This window comes from Trichoderma breve, chromosome 1 (assembly GCF_028502605.1).
Source record: "Trichoderma breve strain T069 chromosome 1, whole genome shotgun sequence".
NCBI lineage: Eukaryota > Fungi > Ascomycota > Sordariomycetes > Hypocreales > Hypocreaceae > Trichoderma > Trichoderma breve.
Window position 1 is genome coordinate 6,046,551 of NC_079232.1, and position 24,659 is coordinate 6,071,209.

Genomic DNA, 24,659 nt, shown 5'->3' on the forward strand with positions numbered 1-24,659 from the left:
GGAGCGGCGTACTGATATAAATGAAAGACGATGGCAGTAAACAAATGATGGCGAAGAACAAAGAAAGATAGTCTCCGAAAAGGGGTAAACACGGCGCCTACCTCGTAGCAAGCCATAGTTTGTTGGTCTCAACTCAAAGTTTCTCTCCCCCTTGATGGCTCGTGCAGCCACCCGCCGAGGCTTGGAGAGTTTATATGCTGCCCTGATATTGCACCACGTCTCACCAGTCGTTTAGATTAGCTTTCCTTGGCCCAACGACCATGAAAGAAATCATGTCTTGGCAGAGTGGCGAACAGCAGTCTTGAAACCAATATCTCATACTGAAACCAAGGAAACTGACTGCAACGAGGCTTTCATTGGGTTGCACTGTTTGGTCGGCGCTTGTGTATGTCACTGTATGACACGACTCGGTTGGCACCCCGAGCGAGATAAACTTCCCGGCAAAGTATCCAGCGAAGCTTGCGGCAGATCCCGGGGATAGGATCATGGATAAGGGCTGCAGATCCGATGGATAGTTTCATCATTAAATGAAGGGTTCGTATCTCTGCTCGGCGAGGACCTACACGCGCACATTAAGCCCCTATTCGCCGTCAATCATATCGCAATCACGCCGCAGCCAGAGCCAAAATAAACTGTAAATAAAAGCATAACTACCATGAGTGGAGATTTCGTATCAAAGAAACACCGACAGCCTCCGCGATAATCACTAACTAAACGCACATCACACCGCTCATGGTGTAGATCGCTTTCAGTCTATGCCAAATACGTCTTATTTTCTTCCCTTATCTTCTCCTCTCCAAGGGAATCTCCCGCCTCAGAGTACATGAAGTCGCTATATCCTTAAAAATTTTGTGATGTAATGAGTTTAGGTTTCTGGAAGTGTTCATTTGTCTTTTTTATAATTTCCTTTCCATTCGTATGGTACACAGTATAGTACACTCGTCATGACGTCGGGTATTATTGCTTTTTGCCTTTTCTTCTTCTTTTTTTTTACTCGTTGATCTTGGCGAGAATTCTGCGTCTTATTAGCAACGTTTACCATAGATGACATTCGTAGGCAAGACTCACTCGCTGTCACGGAACAGCTGGTATTCCTCCTCACCGGCCTTGACAGCCGCGCCACCAAACTAAAAATGCCCAAATCAGCCAAATAATTCTTTATCATCATCATATCTCTGGTCTAAGAGTTTCTGGTTAAGTTCATACCGCAGGAAGCAGAACACGGTCACCGACGGCCACGCCCATGGGGATTCGCTTGCCATCGCGGTCCAGACCACCGGGTCCGACGGCCAGGACCTTGGCCTCGTTGAGCTTCTCGACGCTCGACTCGGGCAGGAAGATGCCGCTGGCAGTCTTGGCCTCGGCCTTGACGCGCTGGACAAGCACGCGGTCCATGAGGGGAGCGAGGTTGCGGATGGATCGGAGGGCAGACTGTGGTTTGGTTGCCGTACGTTAGCAGATTGGTTCTTTTCTTCTACTATTATGCCCCAATGACAATAGTGACAGCTCCCAAAATGTTACATATAGGTTCATGCGTATATATGTAAGTCATCCAGCAGTAGGGTGGGGTGTGTTTGGTAATTATCAAAACCATAGCACGAAGAAGCAGACTTTGCGGGAGGGGACACAAGTAATTGACATACCATTGTGAATGGATGGGTAGGTAGTTGAAAATGAGGTCGTGAAGCCTGCAATTGGTGTTACTGGTGGATGGAGAAGAAGAAAAAAAGGCGGATGAGCTGGAGGAGCGGTTCGGATCGGCAACAAATGCTCTTTCTCTTCGAACGGCTTCCAGAATCTAGCTGCTGCTTAGCCGGCAACAATTTTTTTTTTCTCCCTCCCACCGTGTCGGTTCGGGATTTCCCCTCTTCCGAGGCCTCTGCTCCGCGATAGCTTCAGGTAGCTCCAAGCGCCAACCCCGCCATTCTATGCCGAATCCGGAGCTCCAGGGCTCTCGGCCCGAGCCAACAAGCTGATGAGGCGGTGCAGTTCGAGATGAGGGATTCGAGATATTCAAGTTACTGGATATACCGGATATACTGGATAGGTCTTTGGTGACATCTTGTTCCATTGAAAACTATTTGGAGGCAGATTATGTCCTAATATGTACCAACATGAAGTTACGAAACAAGGAAAAGGAAAAAAAAAAAAAGCAGACGCCGTCTATCCCCCCTTTGGTCCTCAACCGCCAACCCCCCAATCACCTGTAAATGGTATGCCACTATGTAAAGTTATATAACCCTGAGGTTGAAATTGATCTGCTATTAAAGACATTGCACACCCCCGCGCGCACCTGATCGAGAATCCAACACTGCATCGCATCTTTCTGTCATGGGCCCCTCTTGAAAACTACGTGGTATTGTGCGATTTCATCCTGAGTAAATCCAAAACGCCAAATCAAATGATGGAATGAAAATAACCAGAAAGAGAAAAAAAAAAAAAAAGGAGGGGGAGGGAGACAGAAAGAATGACGGGTTGATAAGTGAGAGAGTAAAATGTTTGTGTGAAAATGACAAAGAAGGATGAAAAAGAAAGGATCAAAGCCGCCACAAAGTTCACAGCTTATGCCTTCTTTGGAGCCGGTGGCTGAGAGTTTGGCGGCTCCAGAATATGCTTGTGGTCAGCAGCGGGCATCACGTCTCCGTTATCCACTTGCTGGCAGATGACCGTGTCTGCCACCCACGGCTCTTCCAAAATCTCACCCATCCTAGCACGAGATTTGGGATTGATGTCCAGCATGCGATGAATAATGTGACGACTTTCTCGGGGGAGCAGACGAAGAATTCTCCAAGGACCTCGGATGACCTCCTTTTTGTCGGTTGTAACGTTGACGCCGGGAATTGGGAGCTTTTCCTGCTCGGGTGGAGGGGTGTCAGTAGAATCCTGCCTCTTGTGCGTGTGGTTGTTGTGAGGCTTCAGGTCGTCGTCAGGTAGGAATTCTCGAGCAGCCACAGACGACAGGTCGTTGGTAGACTTGGGTCGCAGCAGCTTGCCAGGGTCGTGTCCAGGAGTTGGGCTGGCCGCGAAGAGCTTGTACGAGTTGTCCGTCATGCGGGGAATCTTCCAAGGGAAACGGCGCAAGGTCATGCAGCAGAAGATGATGGCGAGAGACCAGATATCGACCTCCTCGGCATTGTACTCTTTGGCGTCGTACACCTCGGGAGCAAGGTAGGGGTCGGAACCAACAATACCTATATCAGCTTTGTTAGTACTGGAGAGCAGGGGAGGAGAACGTATATAAAAAATGAAAATGACTCACCCTTTGCTGGGACAGAACCGCTCTCAAAGGGGTACTTGAAGACATGGGCACTACCAAAATCAATAATCTTCATGATGCCCTTGTCGCTGACAACCACATTGTCGAGCTTCAAGTCCCGATGCGCAAGACCCATGCTGTGCAGGTAGGTGACGCCGTTGAGGATCTGCAAGAAGCTGCACCGAATCTCTTCGCGCGACATCTTGCCGGTCATGACAATGGCGAAGAGGTCAAAGGGGGCATACTCCATCACCTCGAACCAGCGTCCCTTTTCCTGCAGGATATCCAGCGTCTCGATAACGTTCCCATGGTGGAGAGTCGATCCAACGCAGAACTCGGCAGTCACTTTTTTGTTGTATTCCCTCTCCGTTTCATACGTGTGGCGTGCTCGAAACTCCTTGACGGCGAAGACGGTGCCATCTTCTGTTCGACGCATGAGCCTGACGGACCCACCGGCACCGGACCCCAATACCTTGCCGAGTTTGCCGTACTTTGACGTCAGGCCGTGGTCGTCGCCAAAAGGCAGCTGTTGGGTGGAGCGGCTGGCCTGACTGGACTTGGATGATGACTTGATGGACGACGGTGATACGTCCCGCTTTTTGTGGTGGCCAGATTTTCGGAAGAATCGCTTTAGATCGGACATGGAACCGGTTGCCGCATGGCCGTGTGCCCCATCGTTGGATCCGGAATCGTCGCTCTGCTTGGACTGCTGCGTGTACATTGCCAAGCTTGTTTTGGATGACGTGGGAGACGTCCCATGCTTCTTCTTCCTAGAAAAGACAAATCGCGGGTCGACTGAATGACGGGTGGGGTGCTGCAGCTGAGGAGGTCGGCGGCCTTTGGCATAGGGATCGTTGGCGTCGCCTCCAGGTGCCATTGGCTTGGAGTAGTAGTACGATGCCGCGCTTCTGGAGGGGCTTGATTCACGAGAGACCGGGACAGAGCTTGGCCCGACAGAAAACATGTCCTGCCGATGGGCCCTAGACTCTCCGCGCTGCTCATCGGTGGACGAGGCCCTCGACATGGCGTGGTCCGAGGATGCTGGTCGATGAGTGAGAACCTTGCGATCAGCAGTGCGAGTAAGAGCCTTATCGGTGGAAGTGGACGGCTGCGGAGTAATGAGGTGAGAATCATTGACGGCGGAGGTGGGAGCACTGGTTACGGCGCTTTCTTTATTTAACCTCTTTTCGGGATCTGATCCAGCGGGCGTCAAAGGAGGAGAGGCCAAGGCCGAAAGCCGGGGACTCCCATGGGGAGACTGCCAACCCGATGAGTTTGGCGTTGGGAGTCTCGTGGAGTCATTTGAGGCATCTTCACGGGAATTGACCTGATGGAAGGCGTCGCGGTTAGCCACTGAATGGGGCAGGGTTGACAAGTAGAGAAGCACAGGCGATGATGACGAAGGGATGCTGAGCCTCGGGGTGGCCGGGGGCTCAGGGAGATGAATCGGGGTTGCAAACATTCGGGGCGCTGATTAGATGCATGCACGCATCCGCTATTACTTGACGGGTGCAAACCGATGCTTATATCAAGACAGCGAGACAAAACAAACGGAGAAATGGGGAGGAGGGCAGGAGAGGAGAAGAGGAGAAGAATAGAAACAAAACAAACGAGCAAACAAAACAAATACTAGCTTGTCAAAGACAAAAGTGGCCATTCTTGAACACGGGATGGAGAAAAACAATGGAGCTCTTACCCTTGACGCAGGCAGAGAAAAGGCCTCGAAACCAAAGGTGCTCATCCGGCGCTCCTGCAGGGGTAATCCATGATTCATGGACTTCTGGAAAGCTTTGATCTGGTCGGCGGCAACTTCATTGAAGGTATCGAAGCGGTCTGAGGTGTTTGTCGTCGTCTTCAGGGAGGCCGGAGCGGCGGGCTGCGCAACAGGAGGAGCCGCTGGCTCAATCTCCTCCACGGCGGAGGAGAATCGGACAGAGGCCGGACCATCGTGAGGTTTGCTGCCGGAGCTCTCCTTGGACGGCGATCGAGAGACTTGATCGGATGAAGCAACAGCTCCAGAACCAGCGGCAGCAGCAGAAGCAGCAGTGGAAGCAGTACCAGTACCAGCGGCAGAAGTATTGTCTGTTTGAAGTCGGAATTGAGATAAGGTTAGCAAAACACAACTCTTCTCGTTATCGCCAAATTCAATCAATGCGAATCGGTGGGGGGAGGGCGTTTGAGGCGTCTCAGCGGATGCACCGGACACGCAGAGGAAACTTACAGGCAGCGGCTTCCTGCTGGAAGGGCGCCTTTTGAGGCTCTGACGACGCCATGGAGCAGGTCGGGAGTACAAAGCCTTGTCTCTTGTTTGCCCGCACAAGTGAAGCAACGCACGAAGATCCCAGAGGCAACGAAGCAGGACCTTGTGGGAGTCAAGTTTTGAGGGCCGGGGCGGGTAGCGCAGCGCAGCCCGTGGCCTAGCGAACGCTTTTTTTTGCTCGACTCGATTTCGGTTGCGCGATGATGGAAAAGAATGGCCGATGGTGGGGCTGCTTGGCTTTGGGGATTCCGGGCACACTTGTCAATGTACAGGTACTGGTACTGGTACAGCGCGGAGTCCGTACCCTCGGAGGTAGCGCCGCCAACGGCCTGTACCTGCGAAATACGGGGGGAGCCTGCAGGGAGGCGCGGTGACGAGCGGTATGGCGAGGTACTTTGGCCGAATAGGGCGCGATACCTGACAGAGGCGCTGCGTCACCGGTACAGGTACTGCGCTGGGTGCTTGGAGCGGCCACATGCTTTTCGCAGGATGTGAAGGGCACATCAGCCGCAGAGGCGGTCACGGGAGAAAAGTACTGCGAGGTACCCAAAGCTGGTTGCTGTTTATGGCTGTTGCTTCACAAGCAAATGTTCCCAAAGAGGACAATGTCGTTTGGCGTTTGTCATTCCCTTACCAAGATGCTCGTCTTTCAACGTTTGTAAGCCGTACATGCACAAGTACAGTCACTTGCTGTACAGCCTCCCCCTTTGAGAGTCCCCCCTCGTCTTGTTGTTTATTATAGGCATCAAGTACAGGTACTGTCTAACTCCAGCAACAAGGGGTCCCCTAAGCACATTGAAATTTGGGCAGCGGCTTTTACGACACTCCGCGAGCAGGAACCCCGAGCAGCCGTACCTTTTCCCCTCTTTTGAGGTACCGCCGTGTTCGCCTCAGCTGGAACTTTAGACCCGCGAGAAGCGCACCAATACAGATGCCTGGGCCCCACGATACATCCTGCGGCAGTACCTCTCTGACGGGCAGCGCGGTAAAGGTACCTGTGGGTACAAGGAGCCAAGGGCTCATCGCCGATGCCGTTAGCCAAATCTACAGTACGGGCTGTCTGTTCCTTCGAGGCGCAATCTAGAAAATTCCCCCATCCTTGCCATTGTCACTCTATCGGATACGATGCCCTGTGGTTACAGCTCCCGGGAGTTGCGGAATCGTTCAAGCGCCACGCTGGCCAGATTCTAGCTGCGCGGCTCTCGGATGCACGTCCATTAACCAACCTAGGTTCGATCAGTCAATTCGGGTATCGTGAAGGCGTCGATGCCTTACCTCACCTTATCCAAAGCACAACATGCCTCGGCACCGAGCTTCTGTGCTTATTCCGCATCGTACCGTATTAGTGCTATTCCCTGCGTGACTGCGACTTACCTGTCTAGGGAATCGACCTGATGCTTGCAGTCATTTGGCCCTTGTATGGAGTCCTGAGCAAGTATTACCCACCCCACGGATGGTCTGTGACCCGCGTCTGGGTCCTATCAATGAGGCTTTCCGTGGATGGATACGGGAACAAGCACGTCCAAGTGTTGCCGCGGCCGTGATTGGCGACCGGGGTAGCGGCTGATTCTCTCCCACCTCCATGATGTGTCTCTGTACAGCATTTCAGGGCAACAGGTGTCCTCTCTCCTCCCTCCACTGGCCCATCTCGTTCGATGTGATGTGATGACTCCTACAAGAGGTCACGGTCTGCTTTGTAATCTGCTGCAAGAATATCTCGCATAGACCTACACCGAGGGCACTGGCACTAGCTGGGCAACTAGGCAAACAAGAAGCTCGAAATGGGTTGCTGCATTCAGCTGTTCCTTTGGCTAGTCTCATTGAGTTGCATTGAGCCAACACAACTTAAGACGGATCATAGGACCAGTTATCCGGAACTTGGATGGTAGTATTCATCAAATTGGCGCACATAGGTACTCAAGTCGGCCCGTCGTAGCAGGGGCCGAATCAATCAATGGACAAATACGGCGTCCCATCCCTGCCTGTACACACATGTACAGGATATAACCCAGTTGGTTTTGTGTCACGGTATCTGTAAGTACGCACTTCGTATGTACATACACGAATACAGTCCGTTTGCTTTTTGCCTCTCCCGATCGACATCCCAGACGGCCCCACAGGTGGACATGCTCCCAACTGGTGGCAATCAAAATCTGCCGGCATATTTTCATTCTTTTTTTTTCTTTGCAAGTCTGTAGTTTCCCGCCTGTCTAGGCATTAACCAAACGCACTCAATTCTCATCAATTTTTTCGGAACTGAATTCTGGGCTTTCGGGATCGCCGTGTATCCGTAAAATATGTAGCTGTCCCCATCAGCATCCCCCTTCTCGTCATCCAACAAACAAACAAGACGAAGGGGAAGAAAATTCTTTCTCGCATTAGCCCGACAGCTGAATCATTTGCATGCTTAAACGGCATGCTTCAATAACAGGATTTGCTATCTTTTAGTAGCAATGCCGAGCTCTGTTGCGGAACGCACGAGCCTCATTCGGCATCAATTCGCTATTCTCAAGATAATTGAACCCTGCATGGCCATTTTGGTTTTCTTTTCCGTGACAAGCCCGTCTCCAAGTGGGGCCTCGATCGCCACTTGAGCTTGATCTCCCTCCCATGTAACATGATCTTCCTCTAGCCAGCTTCCAAAGATGCTATCGAACATTAGCCGAGAGCGGAAAACGAGGGCTAATTTGTAAGCGGTGGGCAACCAAGCAACGTCCATCCACTCATGAAGAGCGATGGTGAATGATGGTCTTTGACTACCAAGTGCTAGTTGTGAGAACCCTTGCGGTGGATATATACACGAAATATATATATAGAAACAACTTGAAACGGCTTTTGTTCTTCAATGGCGATCATCTCGATACATCCTTCCCCACACTGTGGATTCAGCTTGGACGTGTCATCCTCACCGTGGTTGAGTTTCTAAATACAGACCACCATTGAGTGTATGTGGTCCACTATCTACCGACAGAAGTTCCTCAGTTGTATCCATAGTCCCACCGTTCAGTATTTTTCGATCAGGTTGATGGCTCCCATTGACGATAATCTGATGTCAATCTGCGGATTCCGATTCAATGCGATCTAGGTAGGCATAAAGCCTCTTGTTTCACCGTCACCATGAATATAGATAGTGTAAAAATATTGATTTACCTTGTGCTTTATTGACTAACTGGCAAAATCACCAACATTGGCCATTCTTTGACTGTAAAAAAGTCCTGTGCGTAAGAGATACGGTAATAGAAGCAGCTCCCTAGTGTAGAGGCATGCCAACTGCTGCCAACACTTCATATAAATAAATCCACATGGATATTGCTAGCCCACGACCGTATTATATGCTCAGCAGCTTGAACGACATTCCCATATCTTCCAGCCGCTCTTCCATGTACTGCATCACTGTACGCAGCCCAGCATTGCCGCCACTGCACGCACCGCTCTCGATGTGAGCAACAAGCCCGCTAATTGTTGAAAACTTCTTCATGCTCGGCTTGGATTTCCCAGAGTTTCCTTGAAATAGAATTGAAGGACAGTGAAAAATCTTGGACATGTGAGCAGGTGATTGCATGTGTTGCTCGAGAGCTTTTCTTCCATTGAAGCGCCGGAGGCTGTTAGGACAGAGGGGGCAAAGATAAATGCCGTCCGCGGGCAATTCTGTACAGTCACTATCCGTATCAGATAAATCGAATCCAGTAAAATCCCTTCCAACAAGGCTCATCAAGTCCATCTGACTGCTACTAGGCGTCAGCATGACACCCTCGCCTGAATCTGTGCTTGGCGTCATGATCCCGGAGCTGCTCAAGTCTGGCTCGTTCTCCAGGCTAGCCCAGCCCAAGGATTCAAAGCTGCCGTCGGAACTGGTAATGAGATGCTCGCTATCCTGCATGAGCACCAGCCTGTTGAGTTTCTGCCGGTTCATGCCCGACCGACAAGTGCCATTCTCCATGTGGGCAACTAGAGCTGAAGGGCTCCGGAAATGGGCATTGCACTCCACGCCACAAATTTTGCCAGCCATGCAAGTCAAATTGCTAATTGGACGATGAATGACAGAATCCAGATGCTGCTGTAAAGCTTTGACATTCTTAAAAGTACGATTGCATTCTTTGCATTCTCTGTCTTCTTTGGGTTCTTTTCTTTTCTGTGGCTTTGCGACGGGCGTCCCGTGGTCTTTAGCTCCTAGGTGGTCGAGTAGAGATTTCTCACTCTTGAAGCCCTTGTTACAGTCACAGCAACGAAACTCAGTGGCGTGTCCCGTTGCTTGAACATGTTGGTTCGAAGCAGCTCGGCTTTCAAATACTGCGCTACAATCGTTGCAGCGCCATTGCATGTTTTTGAACGGATTTTCCCAACATGTCGCTTGAAAAGCCTTATGTTCCTTCAAAGATTCGACCGAGGCCAGACATTTGTTGCAGCGACGGCAAATAAATCGAGATTTAGCCTTTCTATGCTGTTTCAAGTCTGTTTCGCTGCGGAAAGGGCGACCGCATGTGCACTCCAAGGCTGGCATTGTGCGCTTTGTCGTGCTCGTCGTATTCTGAGATGGAGTTAGTGCTGGTCACAGGGCTATGGTTTGAAGTGAGCAATGTTGGACGGAGGGCTGGGTAGACGCTGCTGTTTTAGGCTTCAATGTGCGGGAGGCCTACAAACTGAAGGAATGTTTTCGGCCGGACAGCGATATTTAAACATCCATTGATGAACCTTGTCGCTCTCTTAGGCGCGCGCCGTGGCTTTGGACAAGCCACAAATAGAACAAACTTCAGTGTAGGGATGGATCCTTTTAAAAAAAGGTATTTTCGTACAGATGCGAGTGAGCCCTGTTCAGGCATCGATGCTTCCAGCAAATCGGATGACGCGATGCCAGGCGGCCGGTACGCGGCCTGCAGTCCTACGGCTGGAGGCGAGTCTCAATAGCGAGGCTCACAAACAACAGTCGTCCCGTTCGGATTCCAGGCAGCCATTGCGATTTGTTGGATTGTGTTGACTGCCGCTCTGATTGGTGGTGATGCTTTGTTGTTGGACAAGAATTGATACATCAAGTTAGTACCTCGTTTCGAATTCACGTGCCAAATGAGGAGTAAGGCAGACAGACAAGAGGGAAGGAGGGAAAGAGGGAAGGAAGCCTCGAGTCGGAGGAAAAAAGAAGCCGAATATCTATTGTATGTCTTGTTCGAACCTTGATCGTACATCTCGACGCAGTCCCGCAATGCCTGCTATGTTATACACATCGTTGCTCCCAACCCCGCCTGTTTTGATATGCCGATATCACAAAACCCATCATCAAACGCCATTCTTTCTTTTCTTTGTTCTTTGGTATCGTTACGCCACCACATTAATTCCTATTGATTTGCACTGGAAAATGATAGACCGGCATAGCCCCTCCAGCGACAGGCCAGACAGTCTGAGCTCCGATTGCTTGATTTTTGCGATTTCGTAGATGTGCTTTAAGCTGATGGTACCGACCGTCTCATGCCCAGGCTTGCTGACGCCTTTTCTGTTTCCCTTCTTGCCCGTTGGCGCTCCCACTGCATTGAGCAGCAGCCATGATGTCTGCGGTGTTCTGACGTCAAACGTAAAGGACCGATCAGGTCGAACCGTGACCCGGCATGGCATAGGTGTACCAGGGACGATGTGTGCTGTTCTGGCATTGAATTCCTACATCACAGTTAGCCTTGATTCGTCTCAAATACCAAATAACAAATCCATCAAACCCAGCAGCAAAACTTCGAGTGACCGACCTTGCAAAAGTCCATGGATTTGACACCCTTGCTACCAAGCGCGGGACCGACTGGAGGGCTTGGACTGGCCTGACCAGCTCCCACAATCAGTTTGACGATGGTGTCCACGCCGGCGGCAGCGCCCTTTGCTTTCGACATAGTTGGATTGGATTTGCAGGAGGCGGAATGCTGGAGTTTCGGCGATGCGCAATATCGTCTCGTGCTCACGATGGAGATTTTGTAAATCTTGAAGCAACTTGCATCTGCTGCCACCATTGACCAGGCACTATGACCAAAGCAATCTAGTGCCGTATCGGAGATCCACCCATTTCTTTATCTTATCGATAGCCCATGGGAAGGCCGCCAAATTTTTTGGAAGCAGAGAATCCATCATTTCTCTGACAGCCATATCCTCTACATTTCCATTTCACAAACTTCGCAATACATCCATATATCACAAGGCGCATCCGGTATAGTGCTGTATCGTAGCGCTGTATTGAATTCCAAACGCAAGCCAATCGAAAGATTAGCCACACGCACATCCAACTTGACATACACACACGATGCCGTCCACACACAAGAAAGAAAAGCCTTGGGATACCGACGATATCGACAAGTGGAAGATTGATACATTTACTGCAAAGGACAATGCGGGCGGCACATTTACCGAGGAGTCATCATTCGTCACGCTGTTCCCCAAGTACCGCGAAGTCTATCTGAAAGAAGCATGGCCGTTAATTACCAAGGCGCTGGAGAAGCACGGCATTGCCTGCACATTGGATCTCGTCGAGGGTTCAATGACAGTCAAGACAACGAGAAAAACATTTGATCCTGCTGCAATCCTGAACGCGCGTGACCTCATCAAGCTACTGGCACGAAGCGTTCCTGCTCCCCAGGCCGTCAAAATCCTAGACGACGGCGTCGCGTGCGACATCATCAAGATCCGAAACCTGGTTCGAAACAAGGAGCGATTCGTTAAGCGCCGTCAGCGAATTCTGGGGCCCAATGGTTCTACGCTCAAGGCACTCGAGCTTCTGACGGAGACCTATATCCTCGTCCACGGCAACACAGTGTCGGCCATGGGGCCTTACAAGGGACTGAAAGAGCTGCGGAGGGTGATTGAGGACTGCATGAACAACATTCATCCCATCTACCACATCAAAGAGCTCATGATCAAGCGTGAGCTGGCCAAGGATCCTGAGCTGGCCAACGAAAGCTGGGATCGCTTCCTGCCAAATTTCAAGAAGAAGACACTGAGCAAGAGACGGGTGCCTCTCAAGGTTACAGACAAGACCAAGAAGGTCTACACGCCATTCCCGCCAGCGCCTGAGAAGAGCAAGGTCGATAAGCAGATTGAGAGTGGCGAGTATTTCCTCAGCAAGGAGGCCAAGGACAGGGCGGCCCTCAGCGACCGCAAGGAGAAGCAGAAGCAGGCAAAGGACGATAGGGCAAAGGAGCGAGCGGCGGAATTCGTGCCGCCAGAAGAGGACAGGCCCAAAAAGAAGCGGAAGAAGAGCTCTGAGTAAGGTGGCTAGCCTAGCTTTGATACACCAGGTGTTGGGACGGTTAAGAGCGTTTGTTTATCTATTTACGGAGAAAGAAAAGAACCTGCAATAATATCCATGAGACATTTAACAAGGGCCATCACAACAAGAGCGCCTCGTTCTTCTGAGCCTGTAGGCACTGATAGTGCAGCGCGTGAACATGGTCTCTTTTACAGTGCTTCATACTACAGGTTTGATTGTATAATACAAAGATATTTGTTCAAGATGCACCTAGGTTTCATCATATGGTTTATTATAATGGTCGTGACTTTGCCTTATTGAATTCCCACGTTTCCTACTTCCTTATCTCTCTATCCCTTTCTTCATCTGCTGTCAGCCTTTTCCATCTCCCCATCTTTCATTGTCTTTTTCATCCCTGGGCTCACTTACAGCTTTGGAGAGGCGGCCTCGGAATCAAACTCAACTACTAGCTTGCCAAATTGCTTTCCTTCGTCCATTTCTTGAAACAGCTCGTTGAGAGCGTCAAGGTTCCCAAGGCCCTTGATCGTCTTGCTAATAACCGGCTTAATCTTCTTTTCCTTGACAAACGCAACCATGCCCTTGAATTCCTGCTTTGATCCCATTGTAGTGCCCTTGAGCTCAACGTTGGCCAGCACAGCCTGCATCAGCCAGTCCATCTTGGGAGACACCGTCATGCCGTACTGGGAGATAACACCGCCGGGCTTGAGGAGGCGGACGGTCTTGGAGACGAGCTTGCCGCCAGCGCCATCAATCACAGCATCGAGATAAGGGCGTTCTTTGGGAAGGAGAGCAGCCAGGTCCTTTTCCCACGCTTCATTCCTGTAGTTAATGCCTCCCTTTGCGCCCAGAGCCTTGGCTTGCTCAAGCTTGACCGGATCGCTAGACGAGACGTAAACATTGCTTCCAAAGGCAACGGCAAACTGGAGAACAGAGAGCGCAACGCCACCGCCGATTCCCGTCACTAGGATGTTGCTGCCCGGAAAGGCGGCGCCGCTCTTGGTCACCAGCGCTCTCCATCCCGTCAGTCCTACCAGCGGCAACGCGGCACCTTCGCCCGGCGAAAGGTGCTCCGGAGCCGGCTCAACCTCGTCTTCGGGCACGACGATGTAGTCCTGTCCGGTTCCGGCCTCCGTAATCTTGCTGCTGCCAATGACGGCAAACTTGCGGGGGTCTTCGGGCCCGGCAGGGTTGGATTCCCATCCTCGCATGGGTGTCAACAGCACAGGCTTGTGGAGCAATTCCTTGCGAGTGACGTTGGGCCCGACCTCGACGACGGTTCCATAGCCGTCGGCAAATAGTGGTGAGGTGAAGGAGATGGCAGGGTATTGGTGGCGGCGGATGAAGAGGTCTCTGTGGTTGAGGGCCGCGGCGGAGATGCGGACGAGGAGCTGACCAGGGCCGGGAGTAGGCTTGGGAACCTCTTTGATTTGGATGCTATAATGAATGAAACCGATAAGCCTTTGATACCTTGAAATGGTGGAATTGAGCGAGTTGATGAAGAGAGTGTTTGAAACTCACGGATAGTAGACTTCTCCAGGCTTACCGCCTTCGATTTGCTTTAAAGTGAGAACTCGCGGCATGGTGGGGGTTGTGTTTATTTGCGCGAGATTCAAACTGAGTCTTTTCTCTCTTCTCTTTCCCTTGAAAACCAATGGGTATTAACAAATCGTTGCGAAATCCAATTAACTCTCCCTAGCACAGAATACACTGCACCTTGACAACTTTATAGCCAAACAAATGGGCGGGTACAATTTCCCCTTGAGGGCTCACTCACTTATACCAGCACCTAAACAGTAGCAAATTGCCTATTATGACATCAACCCCGCCACGACTCACCGCGTTGACCTCGGTTACAGTTTCGCTGCATTTGTCATCCTCAGCCATCAAGAAGAGTTTAATCTTCATCGACACGTTCCTTTGGCTTGCTTGATATTCAATTAGAGCGGTAATGGGAATATCAACTGCGATTATCGGCCGATTTTGCCGTGGTGCCGAGAAGCTTTTTGATTAAAAATTCCTGGGGTAACATACTAAAAGTGCACAACCTGCATTGGCACCCTCCGCTTGTAGAGACAAGACACCATACATGGAAATCTGTGTACCATCTTGCCCCAAGTTGCTGAAAGAAAGACTTTATCATCTTGTATTTCTTACAGACGTAGAGCCTGGACGATAGAGTGCAGTTTCCTTCAGTTGTCAGATTACCTAACGTTCCCTGTGCGATACGTACCTTGGTATCTGTATCTCGTAGACGTGGCTCTTGATTGCTTCTCCTCTCTCCCCCTCGAATGTGTGTCCCCCTCAATGGACAAAATCATATCTCCATCTCATTGCAAAGCTAAACTGCATCTTCATGCAAACCACGGGAATAACAAGAAGTTTTGCCCGTGTCGACGAAGCCCACATAATTAATGACCGCTTGCAGTGATTGGTTGAACGTACATCTCCTGGAGCGTGAGATCGACAAAGTCAACCACCGCCGCCCCGGATGAAGAGGACGGGTTCAATGGGCCAAAGCCCGCGCCTTTGGGAACTTCCGAACTGGAGAGCCGCGGGTCCTCCGTTTCGGCTCGGTTTACCGGAGAGGCGTCCGGCATCGGCGCTCTCCGGGAACGTTTCTCTGACAGCCGGTAAGCAGTACGTTTTGTCTAGTTCCCGAGTCTTACAATTGGAGCCACTCGAAATACCGGGATACACTATGCGTTCCCGTGGGAGATGCGGCCTCTAATAAATTCTGGCTGGCTGGATAGAAACCGGATAGGACGACCCTAGCGAGGTATCCTTGCCGTCTCTTTAGTGCATATGGGCTACCGAGAACCGTGATCCAACAGGTGAGATCCAACAGGTGAGTTTGAATCCTATGAGTTTATGTCGGCACTCGGGGAACTGGATCCCTCCATGAGACAACGCAGACGGCTAACGGAGATATCTACAAAGGCATGCCCGAGTGAAGCTTCTCCTTCGTGCTCATCGTCTATCAAGCCGCTTCCCTCCGAGTTCCGCGCTGACATATGTACGCCGTTTGATACGAAGCCGACATGGCCTTTGGAGTGGCCGCTGCATGTTTCAATGCGTTTAACATTTGCATCTGTTGAACCCCGGGTGGGTGTATTCCTATGCTCACCGACGCTCAGAGCTCGGACAAAATCTCCGACCTGTCGAAGCTAATTTAGTACCTAGTTGCTGTCAGACCCTGGGAACAAGGCCCCCTTACGGACATCCCAAGACGATCATCCGCTTCAGTCAAAGCTTTCGCCAAGTTGAGAATTAGTGATCATGCTGGTCGCCGACGTGCTTGAGTGCTATGGCCATTACTCGTACACATTTTCCAAGTGCAGACACGAAATGCAGAGCGCAGTCCTCCCCCTTTCCATCTTTACGTCGACGATACTCATCTCTCGGTATGACTTGCGCCCACAGCGTTCTCTGACCTTGCACCAATAATTTGTGGTCAAGTCGCAGAGTCAATGTGAGTCCTTTGGCCAACTTTAACCAAGATCGCACTGCATAATAGTCTAATTCATATAGAGATGGAGGCAACAATGCAGCCTCCACTCTGTCAATCTGTCCATGATTCTCGCCGGGGTCCAACGGCTGGCGAGCTGAGCGCTATACTTGCAATTTAAGCAACAAGCCATGGATACTGAAAAGAATTAAAGTGATGTCCAAACGTTCAGCTGGTTAAGCTCGCTAAATCCCGCCGTACACGCCACGCACGCCATGGTCGCCGAGAATTGCGCCTCCAGCCTCCGGTCCGTCGATTTCGGGGTCTCGGCGATCGTGGCCAATGACAGGGGGTCCACTAAAACAAAACTTGTCGGCGACTCTTTCGTATAGTCGTCTCCTTCTTGATCAGGGTTCCGGTGACTGATACAGGCAACGGGGTGTCATGGCAAGGGAGTGTTCGTTCATAATGGAAGTCTCACTCATAGTATGAGAAGCCCGAGTGCAGGCTTCCCCAGAGTCCTCCGAGTAGTGCCCGACAACCCGTCGAGGATTATATGATCGCCCACGACTAACAACGTAGGGGCTTTACGTGTCGTTCCCCGAGCCTCCTTGCATACCTTGCTATCATTATTAATACTTTTACTATATTTGAGATAGCATCTCCTAGCCGTTTGAGACCTCTGGTGCCCCATCGTCTACTATTCAACTTTGCTACCAAGAGACGTCTCTTTTCTTCGCCTCTAAGTTGTGGTATACTGAACCATCTTTGAGCGTTCCAGCAATGGCAACGACGTTTCTATCTGGTGCCGCCTTTGGGGCGGCCATGATGGCTGCTTCCTTTCACAATCCTGCCATAGTCATCGCCCAGATGAAGTGGGAAAACTTCCACATGGCACAGGCATTTCTAGCCGCAACTGCAACCAGCGCGTGAGTAACCCCCTAAAATGCCTCTATGAGGCTTCCTATACGCAGAACTAATCGGTGGTGACCAAAGAGCCACATATGCTATTGCAGAGCGTCTCGACTACGTGAAACTTAAGCCCAGAAGTTCCTCACCGATAGGTCTCTTCTCTAGATACGACGGCAACCTCATCGGCGGCACTCTCCTCGGTGCCGGCATGGCCTTGTCAGGCTCGTGCCCGGGGACTCTGTACCCTCAGCTGGCTGCTGGTGTACATACCGGCTTCCATGCCCTGAACGGAGCCATACTCGGTGGCCTCTTGTGGACTGGGCTTCTTTCCAAGATGGTCAAACAAAACAAAGAAAGAGCAAACATTACCCCGATAACAGTGACTGCAAACGACCAACTTGGTCTAAGTAGAGGTGTCACTTTGTTTCTCTTCGAGGCAGTATGTCTCTCAATCCTCGCGGCAACGACAATCTATACTCCCAAGTTCCCCGGAGCCAAGGTCCTCGGCACAGCAGGCGGATTCATTATCGGCCTTTCACAGGTCTTCTCGATCATTACCAGAAGGTCCATGATAGGCATCTCTACCGCCTATGAAGAGTTTGGAAACTACTTCTGGTGGGTGATTAAAGGCGCAGAATCCAATACGAGACCCATGTCATACAACAGCATTCTCTTCGCCAGCGGCGTGACCGCCGGGGCTTGGGGATTGCTTCAGGCTGTGCCGTCATTGGCCAACGCTCCTGTGTTTGAGGCACCACCGTTGTATGCAATGGCCGGAGGTGCGCTTATGGCCATTGGATCGCGAATGGCCGGTGGCTGCACATCTGGACATGGCATCAGCGGCATGTCACTGCTATCGCTGTCGAGCATGATTACAATCGCATGCGCATTTATTGGCGGGACCGTTGTTGCGCCTTTGGCCTATTAAGTTCAACACACATATATTTTCTAGACAAAACCCTCGAAGACAACGATGACAACCAGACTCTCTTATGCAGAAGTGGGCACATCATTACTCGATCCCTTCTTTGCTGTCACCTCGATTTCAATCTTCATCTCATCAACCATGAGGGAAGACTGCACCATTGTCGCCGCCGGCCGTACATTACCAAACCACTTTCTCAATACCGGCCAAACGAGAGGGAACTGGGAACGATCTGGAAGAATATAGCGTACACGAACAACTTCGGACACGGAGGAGCCCGCGTCCTTTAGGGCCTTGTCGATATTGATCATTGTCTGTTCAGTCTGTTGGACGATATCTTCGGAGATTTCGCCAGTAGCATAGTCGTACCTGCAAGCGATTATGGGTTATTTTTCAAGTTCAATTTAGAGCTGAGAACCGTTGAAACGATGCATCGTACCCAGTGGTTCCCGATACAAACACAAAGTCATCGACGACGACTGCTCGGGAATAACCAATTTCGCCCTCAAATTTGGACCCGGAGGAAATGAGCTCCCGAGGCATTGTGTGTATATGGTATAAGAGTTATAGAGAGACAGCCAAAGAAAGAATGAATTACACAATAGTTGGTAAATTATAAATAATAAGAATTCTCTGCTTTCGATCCAAGAGGGTTGGGCGTGACTCATATTAATATATCCTGTAGATTTTTCGGCTTGTACGCCCTTGATGACTCCCCATGCAGCCCGCCACGTGAGGCTGGCGTCGATGGCTTGGCCCCAAAGATGGATAGTTCTCCGGACCGGACGTCTATATAAGTTCCGCATCGTTTTGTCAATGTGAAATAAAATATTGCCGTATGCTCCTGAAATATTTTCATTCTTCTTCTGATAATCATTACGCATCTGTAGGTTTCGGGGTGAAAAGAGGCGGCCTTTAACTTGTCCCTTTCAATGCCCAGAAACTACTCTACTATCTCTAACCAAACCTCTGCTGATATTTTAATGAATTATCATTTTATTTCTCAGTTCCGCTATTCACAAGTTGTATTCCATTTTTCTCTTCCCGATACCCATTATACAGTTGAGAGATGATGATTCCGTTGTAATTTACAAGCCTGTGTATTCCCTTTTTCGAAGCTCCACTAGGTATCCATCGTTATCGTTGACGTTGCTATTGTACATAAGGTAGAAATACACAGACGGATTTATATCCGCATTTTCTTACTGGCTCGTCAGCTCCTTGACCAGTGCTGCAACCGACTTCTTGTCTACATCTTTGCCTTCCAAAGCAGCGTTGACGCGCTTCATCACCTCTCCCATGAGAGACTTGCCTCCCTTGCCGGCACCATTGGCAGCTTCAATGGCTTGGCTAATCAGAACCTTGATCTCGGCCTCTCCCAGAGTTTGCACGCCGCTCCCCGCAATGTACTCGTCCAAAATGGAGATCTGCTCATTCTCCTTCTGTACCAAGTCGTCTCGTCCCGCCGCCTGAGCATCCGTGACGGCATCCTGTGCGCTCTTCTGGAGCTTTCGGATCAGGGCGACCAGCTGGACGTCGGTGCGGATCGGGGAGGTCGTCTTGGAGGCATTGAGGTTCGCGGACATGATGGCTCGGAGCACGGATAGCCTGGGGGCGTCTTTGGCACGCATAGCGGTCTTGAGGTCGCCTTTCAGCTTTTGGAGCAATGGCGGCGGAGCGTCAGCGTCTGCTGAGTAGAATCGAGGTGACTTGGCGAGGCATTGCGTCCGTGAGAACCGCAGCGGAGCTTGTCGCGAGCATCGAAGGGCTGCAAGGAGAGGCATTGATGACTTTGAGGCTGCCATTGGGTTACTGCTGGGAGAAGGGGATCGTGAGAGAGGCGAAAGCGGGCGATGGTAATGGTAGAGGAATGAATTCATACAAGCATGAGGGGAGCTTGCCTAGAAAAAAATAGAGCTTGCTCGATTTGGTCTGAAGCTACAGGGTAGGCTCGATCAGTGGGCCACTCATTAATCCACGGGCGAGTCCGTCGAAAAGGCAACTTACAGTAGAACCATCGAGGTCAAGGCATAGAACTCACCAGCAAGCATATTTGGCAAGCCGATAGTAAGCAGCTGTATGCCGTATCGTACAACTACACTTGTCTGTTTCCACCTCTGCACATGCCTTGGCGTTGGTGAACATCGGCTTCCGCGCTTAGGATCTGCCCTGTTCAGATTTGATTTCTTGCCAATGCAACGCCAAGTTACCACTAGCAAGTCGATTGGCACATGATCAAGGGGGCTTTCGATCGGAGAGAAGAACAGCCCCGGACACAACAGTTGGCTTCCATTGGATCGAAATCTTCCTGCGGCCCTGACAGTCTGGTCTGTATACATAACGTTACAGGGCATATTATCTGCATAAAGTCCCTGGCTGTGGACCTGGTAGGATGATGACCCTGCATGTACAAGTAAGGTGGTATTCTAACCACATCATCAGTGCCCATGAAACCTACTCCTTCCACCCTCAGCCCCGTCAAGAGTGGCGTCTTTGGCCTTTGGTCGACTCTGAGAGGATGCCAATCGGCGCTGTAGTCACTGCGACCTGCCCAAGGGAGATCGCTGGCAGGAAACCATGGCAAGGCCGAACTAAATTTTGTGCTGCTGCTAACCCCCTTGCAACCTAGAGCACGGAGTCCCTGGCAATGCTAGCAGTGCTACCTAGTTCGTGTGCCGTGCTGAGGCGGTACTTGACCAAAATCGTGCCTTGCTGCGTTGGTCTGCCTGCAGCTTGTTAGGCATGAATGCGTATGCTGCTCCAGAACAGAGCCCGGAGCAGCACGAAACACACTCCAGACATACCTGACAGACCAAGGCCCTCTTTGCGGCCTGACGCCCCTCCCAAAGGAGAAATGTTGCGCACGAGTGGATTCGACGGTGCGGAAACGGACGTGCTCGCCCTGGGATATCGTGCTGGAGTTGTCGCTTGCCGCTCCTGGTTCGGATGCTTGACCAACAGCGGCTTCGCTTCCTACTCGCTCCCAGGTGCTCGCGTCTGATGAATCCCGCGGCATTGGTAGCGAGGTTAAACTGAAACCGGCCTGGTGAAGAATGGGATTGGCAGGTTTTACGGTGATAGAACCGTATCCATAGTCTGTAGACGGGTGTTGTCCTGCCGTGCGTATTGTATCATATCCTCGCTTTCTGGGCCCCTGAATTGGTAGGGTCAACGCCAAAACAGCGCGTGCCTTTTCTCCCCCCTCCCCCCCTCCCGTGTGCATATTTCTTCAGGTCAGTTTTGAAGCAGAGCTTTGGAAAAAACAGAACGGATTTGAAATTGGCATCGAGCTGTGCAATCCCCCGGTAGTCAGTGTTCCCTCTGATCCTTTGATGAGACATGTGAAATACCTAGGTGGGCACAAGGTAAATGATAGATTGGTACAATTACCAATCACCTAGGTGAAAGATTATTAGTAGCACCAGAAGATGACAGTTGCAGATAAGGGAAAAAAAGAAGCCCTGGACCGAACCAGGATCCTGGGCAGCTGTTACCTGCAACTTCTCAACGGACATATTCACCCGTCCAAAGATGTGTACAGCACACAGCACGACCGACGCACCCTGAACAAAGATCCATGGATACGATTTCACCTGTTGGGAGCTAGAAGCAAAAGAGCAACAGGTAGCAAAAGAAGTTGATTGATCTGGCCAAAGACTCCCATCACGATACTCCAGAGCCCCCATGCCTTCATGTTGCTTGGGTAAGTTGACAGATGGGATGCTGTTCTTTTGCCCTCCCAGCCAACAAAGCTCCGGTGCAGGCCCCTGAAAAGGCACACAGACTGATTCATGCACACATAGGCGCAGCTGCCTTAATGGTAAGTCAGTGCCTGCCGACGGGCGGAGAAAGATCTGACGCTTATTGCTGAGGCAGGAACCAGATGCTAAGGCGCCACCTTCCTTCCCCAGATCCACCCCTCAAAACCTTCTTTCAACCGCTTCGTCAATCTCCCTCTCCCCTTTCCATTCCCTCATCCTCGTCTTCTTTTTCTTTCTCCCAATTTTAGGATTTTCGCATCTCCGTTTCTCCCTTGCAACTCACCATCATCTCTTCCATTCTCCATCGTCCGCACCAGTCATCGACGAATCCGCAGCCGTCCTGGCTTCGATGATTAGCGTTGAAACACCCCGTCCTTCAAGACGCATTGCATGCCTCTCCCGGCATGGATCCCTGGTTATGGGGCCTTTCCCATCTTGACGTCTGCCCCCAAACCAGGCACTCGCCTCCAGCCGTGCTGGGTTCCCAATCCATCCCTCATTCGCCAATCGCACAGTGTGACCATAGCCCTGGTCAATCTATCATGGGTGCGGCTTTCGTCCGATAAACACATATCTGCATTTGTCATGGGTAAGCCGCCAGCGTCCCGCATCTCGTCGTCAGGGAACGTTTGATTTTGACTTACAGAGGGAAATAGGCCTGCACGCGATTGCCAAGTTCTCGGTCAGTCAAATCGCTCTTCAGTAAATACGCCTGATGTTGGAAATTTTCTCACCCTGTATGAAGGATTGTTGGCCTCATTTCTCGCTTGGGCCACCAAGAGCTGAAAGTCTTCCGCTGGCATACTACAGTTCCCCAGAATCATGTCAACGTTTGACTCTTTACGTCTAGTCGGCATTGACGGCTTCACCAGGAGGAAGCAGCGGTGGGACTCACCCTCGCATCTGTGTGAACGGATACAGGCCCGTCGAATAGAGCAACTGACTCACGTTGCTAACGTTCAAAGCACCAATTTGCTTGTCGCGGGGATCTACAGCCGGCCACGTCAAATCCTGCTCTCTTGCTGCTTCTCAGCGGCCTAGGCAGTTTCCATCATCGACATACCAGTTGGCCATGGGCACATGGGAAGTGTCAGAAGGCGCGACTCAATGTCCGTGAAGCCTGCACTCCTCATCCATTCCTTAAGACGCAGAGCCGCTCGTGGGTCCTTTTGAGGATGCATCGCGTCAAGATATCCGCTTGACCATCTCGAAAGTGCGTGGTCTACTTGGTTCAGCAAGCATAGCTCATCTGCAGCCTGGCAACGGGCCTACGCACCTGCCGACAGCGTTCCATTGTCCGACTGAGCATTGAAATATATCTCGACCAGTTGACACCATCCACCTGGTTGAAGGACGCGGTACATGTCCCGCAGATAGCTTGGCCAACGTGTTGCATGGATTCCGCCGGCCATCATCTGGCTGTGTACGACATCGAAGTAGTTGGATGGAAATGTGAACCTAAGACATTACAAAGTCTTCAGCTGATGATCCCTTGGCTGTCAAAAAAGAGATAGAGGTGGAAACACGAAACATTACTCACTCTCCATTCAGATCATCGACCTGAAGGTCCAGATTATCGGGCAGCACTTCAGGAATCATATGTGGGCTGATGTCCAATCCCACGACCTGCTATTCTGTTAGCTCACCTCTACTATCGATGTGACCGTTCTCTCCAAAGATTATCTACCCATGGTTGGGCAGATGACCTGACGATTGAGGATATTCAACGCATCTGCAATGTTCTACATAATCAACCATGACAGCCGCGTGGCAGTTCTCCGCCGAGACACAGCCTTCGACCTTCACGTCATCAACGACGCAACCAATAACAAGCGAAAGAAATTCAATCAGCCAAGGGACATGTTTTGGTCTTTATTTCATCTTGATGTCGCAGTCGATGTTTCCAGCCTTGGGCTCGCTGTCCCCCTCACAGAAATGGGTCAAAATAGCAGACTTGAACACGCACCTCTGCATCTGGATAATGTTCAGCAACATCAACAGCCCAATCCGCTGCTCCAAATCCGCATTCGAGTATTTTCCCAGGTTTGCTGACGGGGGGGAATATCAATCTGTTGTCGAAAACGGTGCCGAGCATAGAGTGCATTTCTCCCAATCGCGCTATTTCTTCCTATTTCACCACCCTGTTAGGGAACGAGGGCCAAGTATGGATTAGTGTTGGATACCAAACAACATACTTCATCGATCGGCGCAAAGTATGTCTTGCTGGCCAAAGCATGCTGCTGGAAGATTCGACCGTAGTGGTTGACCGTCTCTGCATAAGTCTCGTCAAGAGGAACGGTACCATCCCTACCAAGAGGTGTTAGCGGCCGTTTTGACCGTTGAAGCCTGCTACTTAGGGCCATCTCGTACTCTGCGTCCATTTTCCGTCCACGGATTATCCTTTTCTCCTTTCGAGTTTTTATATTTTTATATTTTCTTTTGTTCGACGAGAAAGCAGTTCGATATGGAGATACGATCCGCGCTTGCTGCTGGCGACAATAGATTGGTTGGTATTCGACCGTCTTTTGTATGGTGCTATATGCCGGATCGACTGATACAATCACCATATGGTCTTCGATGAGACGCTGTTCAGGCTTAAGGAGTCATGTGGTACACGAAAGCGTGGCCCCAGTCCGGGCGTTGAAAGAGCCCCTCTTGCACCGGGAAGGCTCCTACAGTGTCGTAGTCGGACTAAAAGAGGCATTAGGCATATTGGTATCGTGACCAAACTGACCATTTGGAGAGAGGGAGAAAGACGTGTCCCTTCTCCTTGACCGGAAACAGTGGAGCAGGTATATTGCATCTGCTTGCATTAACCAGCTGAAGCCTCTTTGCGATTCTATCCTCTCAGAGCAGCTGCCGATCC

At 50.9% G+C, this 24,659-nt stretch overlaps 10 protein-coding genes across 10 annotated transcripts; 2 read left to right on the plus strand and 8 right to left on the minus strand.

Moving 5' to 3' along the window:
• Positions 1–990: 990 nt before the first annotated feature.
• Positions 991–1,646, minus strand: T069G_01762 (chaperonin 10 kd subunit domain-containing protein; the record flags this gene model as incomplete). Its single annotated transcript, XM_056168972.1, has 4 exons — positions 991–1,015; positions 1,069–1,127; positions 1,207–1,431; positions 1,644–1,646. 4 exons carry the CDS (start codon positions 1,644–1,646, stop codon positions 991–993), a joined length of 312 nt encoding a protein of 103 aa, XP_056034288.1.
• Positions 1,647–2,562: 916 nt separating this feature from the next.
• Positions 2,563–5,529, minus strand: T069G_01763 (protein kinase domain-containing protein; the record flags this gene model as incomplete). The annotated part of the gene is made up of 5 exons (XM_056168973.1): positions 2,563–3,191; positions 3,260–4,173; positions 4,228–4,583; positions 4,953–5,338; positions 5,478–5,529. 5 exons carry the CDS (start codon positions 5,527–5,529, stop codon positions 2,563–2,565), a joined length of 2,337 nt encoding a protein of 778 aa, XP_056034289.1.
• A 3,315-nt stretch (positions 5,530–8,844) lies between these two features.
• T069G_01764 (uncharacterized protein) lies at positions 8,845–9,456 on the minus strand (the record flags this gene model as incomplete). Its single annotated transcript, XM_056168974.1, has 1 exon — positions 8,845–9,456. One exon carries the CDS (start codon positions 9,454–9,456, stop codon positions 8,845–8,847), a length of 612 nt encoding a protein of 203 aa, XP_056034290.1.
• A 1,370-nt stretch (positions 9,457–10,826) lies between these two features.
• On the minus strand, positions 10,827–11,383 carry T069G_01765 (ribosomal protein l11, RNA binding domain-containing protein; the record flags this gene model as incomplete). The annotated part of the gene is made up of 2 exons (XM_056168975.1): positions 10,827–11,162; positions 11,246–11,383. The coding sequence occupies 2 exons, from the start codon at positions 11,381–11,383 to the stop codon at positions 10,827–10,829; spliced, it is 474 nt and encodes a 157-aa protein (XP_056034291.1).
• Positions 11,384–11,787: 404 nt separating this feature from the next.
• On the plus strand, positions 11,788–12,750 carry T069G_01766 (uncharacterized protein; the record flags this gene model as incomplete). Its single annotated transcript, XM_056168976.1, has 1 exon — positions 11,788–12,750. The coding sequence occupies one exon, from the start codon at positions 11,788–11,790 to the stop codon at positions 12,748–12,750; it is 963 nt and encodes a 320-aa protein (XP_056034292.1).
• A 404-nt stretch (positions 12,751–13,154) lies between these two features.
• T069G_01767 (zinc-binding dehydrogenase domain-containing protein) lies at positions 13,155–14,330 on the minus strand (the record flags this gene model as incomplete). The annotated part of the gene is made up of 2 exons (XM_056168977.1): positions 13,155–14,184; positions 14,269–14,330. 2 exons carry the CDS (start codon positions 14,328–14,330, stop codon positions 13,155–13,157), a joined length of 1,092 nt encoding a protein of 363 aa, XP_056034293.1.
• A 2,648-nt stretch (positions 14,331–16,978) lies between these two features.
• T069G_01768 (sulfur transport domain-containing protein) lies at positions 16,979–18,035 on the plus strand (the record flags this gene model as incomplete). Its single annotated transcript, XM_056168978.1, has 2 exons — positions 16,979–17,124; positions 17,192–18,035. The coding sequence occupies 2 exons, from the start codon at positions 16,979–16,981 to the stop codon at positions 18,033–18,035; spliced, it is 990 nt and encodes a 329-aa protein (XP_056034294.1).
• A 62-nt stretch (positions 18,036–18,097) lies between these two features.
• Positions 18,098–18,575, minus strand: T069G_01769 (endoribonuclease l-PSP domain-containing protein; the record flags this gene model as incomplete). The annotated part of the gene is made up of 2 exons (XM_056168979.1): positions 18,098–18,401; positions 18,472–18,575. The coding sequence occupies 2 exons, from the start codon at positions 18,573–18,575 to the stop codon at positions 18,098–18,100; spliced, it is 408 nt and encodes a 135-aa protein (XP_056034295.1).
• Positions 18,576–19,234: 659 nt separating this feature from the next.
• T069G_01770 (yqey-like protein domain-containing protein) lies at positions 19,235–19,816 on the minus strand (the record flags this gene model as incomplete). Its single annotated transcript, XM_056168980.1, has 1 exon — positions 19,235–19,816. One exon carries the CDS (start codon positions 19,814–19,816, stop codon positions 19,235–19,237), a length of 582 nt encoding a protein of 193 aa, XP_056034296.1.
• Positions 19,817–22,333: 2,517 nt separating this feature from the next.
• On the minus strand, positions 22,334–24,174 carry T069G_01771 (methyltransferase domain-containing protein; the record flags this gene model as incomplete). The annotated part of the gene is made up of 9 exons (XM_056168981.1): positions 22,334–22,367; positions 22,438–22,451; positions 22,528–22,597; positions 22,689–22,782; positions 22,857–23,015; positions 23,070–23,251; positions 23,334–23,419; positions 23,760–23,921; positions 23,989–24,174. 9 exons carry the CDS (start codon positions 24,172–24,174, stop codon positions 22,334–22,336), a joined length of 987 nt encoding a protein of 328 aa, XP_056034297.1.
• Positions 24,175–24,659: the final 485 nt, after the last annotated feature.